Source organism: Propithecus coquereli, unplaced genomic scaffold, assembly GCF_000956105.1.
Source record: "Propithecus coquereli isolate 6110/MARCELLA unplaced genomic scaffold, Pcoq_1.0 Scaffold96, whole genome shotgun sequence".
Lineage (NCBI taxonomy): Eukaryota > Metazoa > Chordata > Mammalia > Primates > Indriidae > Propithecus > Propithecus coquereli.
Genome location: NW_012155951.1, coordinates 269,963 through 275,195, shown reverse-complemented (window position 1 = coordinate 275,195; position 5,233 = coordinate 269,963). Strand labels below are relative to the sequence as shown.

The window sequence follows — 5,233 nt, the reverse complement described above, 5'->3', positions numbered from 1 at the left end:
GCACTACCCGAAGGATGGACATATTTGAAACACGGTCTCCCGCATTCTTTTCCCGAAAGGAATGCTATAGAAATGTAATACAAAGTGAGAGAACACTCCTCCTTAGATCCTGAGCGTTAGCGACCACCCCTCCCTCACTCACGTGGAACGAAAACTATCAAGAGCTGCGTGATCCACCATGAAGGGACAGGGGAGGGCAAGAAAGCCTTCCCTGTGGTTTGAGGGTAGCCCTGAAAACTGGGATGAGGGCCCGCTTCTTGCCTGGAGAGGATAATGATTTGGCAAAACACTGAAGGGTTTTGTGAAGCTCTAGCTGTGGTTGGAAGCAATTAAGAGGAGTGTGGCTGCCTCCTTCCCTCCCCCCTCCCAGGAATGCCTTGGTGTCTACAAAGTGTAAGAAAGGTTCACAGATACACGTATATCAAAACATCACATTGTGTACAGTAAATACATACAATTTTTATTTATCAACTATACCTTAATAAAAAGAATTTAAAAAGAAAAAAATAAAAGCTCAAAAGTGTTCAAGAGGGAAGACACTCTAGGGAACCCCAGGACGTCACCTCCGTGCAGGAAGGACACCCTTAGACAGCAAAGCGGGCAATCCCTGCAGCTGCTGGAGGAGCTCAGAGGAGAAGCTCGATGCCCCTGTCCCCAAATGAGTTCCCCATGACATGGCTCCATGGCAGAGAAAACATTGCCTGGCCCAGCACAATCTCCAGGGGCCGAAACCAACATATGGAGGAGGGGCAAGAAAGCAAAGCGTACCCGAAGCAGGCAAGGAAGGAGTTGGCTGGTGAAAATAATGAGGTTACTGAAGGAAGCAGATATTGCTTCTGCCTTTCACCAGCCTCCTTTGCAGAAAGAGACAGAAGAGGGAAAGAAGAAAGATATGCCAGATGCCACCCTTGAGGGACGCAGCTGGCAGTTCCAGCAACGACAGCTAAGTCTAATCTACTAACGAGCAAAGAAGCTGCGTGTCTAGGATTTGAACTACATACGGAAGAGTAAAATAATCCACGATGTGAATCTGGCTGAGATTTAATGCCTTAGATTCTTTCCAAGAGTAGTGACTGAAAAATATATCAGTGGATAGACAAAGTCAAAAAATATTTGGAATTTTTTCTGCAGAGAAGAAATGACTTCAAAAAAAACGAAAATGCAGTTTTCATAATAGCATAAGCCTCATGTTCTCACATTGCTAAGTGATAATCAGATATGGTATACCCATTAATACCATAAAGATCCAAAATACATAAATATTTGACAATTTTTACAAGATGACATTAATAAGAAAACACAGCACATGCATGAGGACAAGCAGCCTCGAAGAGATTAAGGAAAATGACACTGATCACAAATGTCCCGCCTGAGTCGCCGGCATTGCCGTGGCACGCCTCAGCCCTCTGAGGAAAGGGGAGTGGTTTCTCTCCCGAGAACTCTGCAGCCCGAGTAGCTGAAGAGGTGGAGACATCGCAGAAGCCAGCTAGAGCCCCCAGAGCTGGCAGACACCTGCCTGGCGCTGCCATGGGCCCCCGGCTCCTTGGCTGTGTGGTCCTTTGCCTCCTGGGAGCAGGTGAGTCCCAGAACACACGGGCGACCCTTGACCTCTTCTCGTAGGCTCCAGTCCTCTCCTAAAGGCTGCAGCATCGAGTGCCCCCTCGGCCTTGTCTCTAGCTCTGTCCCCTTCCCTCACAGGCCCCGTGGAAGCCCAAGTGACCCAGACTCCGAGAAACCGCATCACGGAGACTGGAAAGAATGTGACAGTGACCTGTTCTCAGAACATGAACCATGAATACATGTCCTGGTATCGACAAGACCCAGGGCTGGGTCTAAAGCTGATCTACTATTCAGCTAAGGTGGAGTTTGTGACTAAGGGAGACGCTCCTGACGGCTACACTGCCTCTCGGAGAGAGAAGCCGAGCTTCTCCCTGAACGTGGAGTCCACGCGCACCAGCCAGACGGCGCTGTACCTCTGTGCCAGCAGCTTATCCACAGCGCTGCACAGCCAGCTGCCTTCTGCACAAAAAGGGCCGCCACAAGAGCAGGGAGGCTCCTCCCTCAGCAGGCCCCACTCCAACCAAGAGGGAAAACGTCCCCACCACCCCAGAGAACCCCCTCTCCACTCCCAGCCCCCGGGCCTCTGAGCAAGGCAGCCGCCCTGCAGTGGGGGCCACCATGGGCCAGCCGTCCTGTCACCTGCTGAACCAGGAGGCTCTCAAAGCTCGGGCAGGACAAGCTAACTGTGCCCAGGTGCCACCCTTCAATCCTTTCTCCCTGTGAAACTTCAGTCTTTACATTCAATCGAGCTGTTGCCCAAACTGAAGCTTCCCTTTCCAATTCAACCACTCTCAGCAAAATTTGGTCCTGTATTCCAGGTCCTTTCTTGGATGTTTTGTCACTTAGGGGAACACTATGTTCTGAGCTGTTTACTAAATCCAGCATCTCCCATTTTCTGCACCTCAGCAGGTGGTCCTGCCATCATCCAAATGCCCAAGCCACAGATGCAGAAGTGACCTTCGCTGTCTCCCTGACACTCTCTTTCCACAAATAACCCATCACCCCACCCTGCATGTTTCTAAGCATTAAATCCCTCACATATTTTACTGGTTTTTTTAGCTTCACTGATAATACTATGGTGCAGCAAAGGTCACCTCTCACCCGGATTCCTCTAGCCACCTTCTAAGTAGTCACCCTACCTGCCAGCTTGCTGCCTGCCCCCTCCCACAAGCACTTTCTGCAGCTTAGAACCCTTTGGTGTCTTTCCATTAACTAGGTAAAGTCTCGAGTTTATGTCGGTTTGCAAGTCTCTCGACACCCTCCGTGATGTGGCCTCTGTATACCTGCCCATCGTCCCAGCAACGACTTCCCCTTCCCTCCAGCTGCCACAACTGCTTCACTATCTCCAGAAATACCCCACTTTTCTCAAGCTCCGAGTGAGTCCTATGCTGACACACGCCTTAGTCTTCATCTACCATGGTCACTGTACCCAGAGCACCCTTCCTCTCGCTGGCATTCACCTGGCTGCCTAGCTAATGATTCCTTCTATACCAATTTATAAGTCATTTCCTGCAAGTTGATTTTCTTAAATCCCTGACTGGACTAGTTCCTCCACTATGTGCTCTTATATAATAACAGCCTGAACAGAGCTGCCACCCAGACACCATCATAAATTCACCTGCAGTGGCCCCAGGCTTCCCTGCTCTGTAGCCCTTTGTCTCCTTGGAATAGGTAGATCACAGGCACAGGTGTGATGTCCTTGAACTCGGTTTGGCAGACCCTGCATTAAGCCTGTCTCTGGTGGGTGCACATTAGTATTCTTCCTAAGTTCTCTCTCTCTTTTTATCCACAATGTCCATGGATGCTGGTGTCATTGAAATCCCCATTTTTCAAGTTTCACGGTCAGAAAAGAAGGTGACTCTGTGATGCAACCAGAACATGTTCTATGACCTATTTGTGACAAGAGCCAGGAATGAGGCTACAATGAATTTATTACTCAGTTGGCGGCCAGAGCGCTAACAGGTGGGACATTTCTGAGAGACACTGTCTCTTGAAATAAGACTGAGCATTTCTCCCAACCTTCAGATGTCCAGCCCTCCCAGACACACTGCCAGCTGTCAACCTGCCACACTGCTAGGCCACTTCCTCTCTGCACAGAAAGGGTTTTCACAGGGGGAAATGTGGTCCTACTTTCCTGCCCCCACCAAAACGTTTCCCAATGGCCTGCACTGAGGCCTCTGGAGCTCCGAGGACCTGGTCAGTAGGAGTCCATCCCCAGGTGGCTGTGGGGGACGGCACCTGTGGTTGAGCTGTCGCCATCCTCTCTCCTTCCTTCTTGCTTGCTGTTCCCACAGGGCTTCCTCAGCCCAGGCCTTTTACTGCAACTCACCCACATCAGTCCAGCTCCCGCACACCGCCTGCTGGAGAACTGTCTTCCACGCTGGGTATTCAGGGACCCTCATGAGAGCCCCACAGCCCTCCCCTTTCATTTGTCTGCGTGCCAGGGAACAATTTTAATCTTAGTCTAATATCTTTCATTGAAGCAAGTCCAACTATATTATGCATTTATGGATTTTGCCAACAACAGAAGCTTTTTAGACTTTACATGTCTTGTAAAGAAAAAACCTATTTTAATAAAGATAAGAATGATTTATTGATTTAAAACCCTTTGTGTAAGCAAATAGGCCAGTGGAGCTGAAGTTCAAAGGGTTTTTGTGTTGAGTAGCTATGTCAATATGCTTGATTTATGGTAAGGCTAAGTCCACTGGATTAGGATAGTAGACGTTTACAGTAATGTCAAAACTAAGGAATATGGTCTGAACCATTATGATGACTATTTTATATTATTGCAAAAAATCTTAGAAACTGCTGTATGATTATGACTGGTTTGTTTTGTACATAGCAACATTTCAAAAAATGTGTCTCAAAAAAAAAGTGTACATCATTAAGAAATGTTAATGAATAATATAAGTGAAATAACCACAAGTAAAAATTTTCTGAAAATACAGTATAAACATCACAGTGACATCTGACCCTTTTGTTTTGATGATTGGTTCTCAATGTGCAGCAAAATGAACTGGTGAGATTTCTTTTTACCATGGTATGAACACTTAGCATGAAATCTATCCTTTAAACAAAATATTATGTGTACAATACAGTACCGTTAACTATAGGCACAACGTTGTACAGCAGATCTCTAGAATTTAATCACCTTGTGTAACTGAAGCCTTATACCAGTTGAACAGCAACACTTCACTTCCCTGGAAATCGTCATTGTATTCTCTGCTTCTATGTGTTTGACATTACACTTTATGAAATAAGCCAGGGACAGAAGGACAAATATTGCACAGAAGGAGTCTTGTATCATCAAAATTGTTTAGAATTCCTGGCACATGGTGATAATAAAAGCAGAACAATTTTAATTGGGTATTATTGTCCTTTATAAATTCTCTGCAGATAGTACACTCTCTCTTGCTTGTACCTAGGCCTGGCCATGCCCACAATCCCACTGTTGGGACAGCACTGTCTCCACCACCCCAGCAGGTGAACCTGCACATGGGGGCACTGTGCCATTTCTGGCATCGCCACCAGGGCAGCAGCATGGGAAAGAGGGATGTTTTCTAAAAGGACTTAGCCTGTTGCCCACTGGGATAATCACCTCCAAGTTTCTAATTCTGTGGAGGCAAACCAGCAACAATTAGAACAGAAATATCCAAAACTAAATATTTTCAGT

The 5,233-nt window shown here is 47.0% G+C and overlaps 1 gene segment (V, D, J or C); it reads left to right on the top strand.

Annotated features, from left to right (window-relative positions):
- The first annotated feature begins 1,527 nt into the window (after positions 1-1,527).
- Positions 1,528-5,233, top strand: part of LOC105827083 — a 47,983-nt gene continuing 44,277 nt past the window's right edge. Inside the window, 2 exon segments of the C gene segment in view lie at positions 1,528-1,576; positions 1,699-2,005. Of these exon segments, the coding sequence occupies positions 1,528-1,576; positions 1,699-2,005 (356 nt within the window).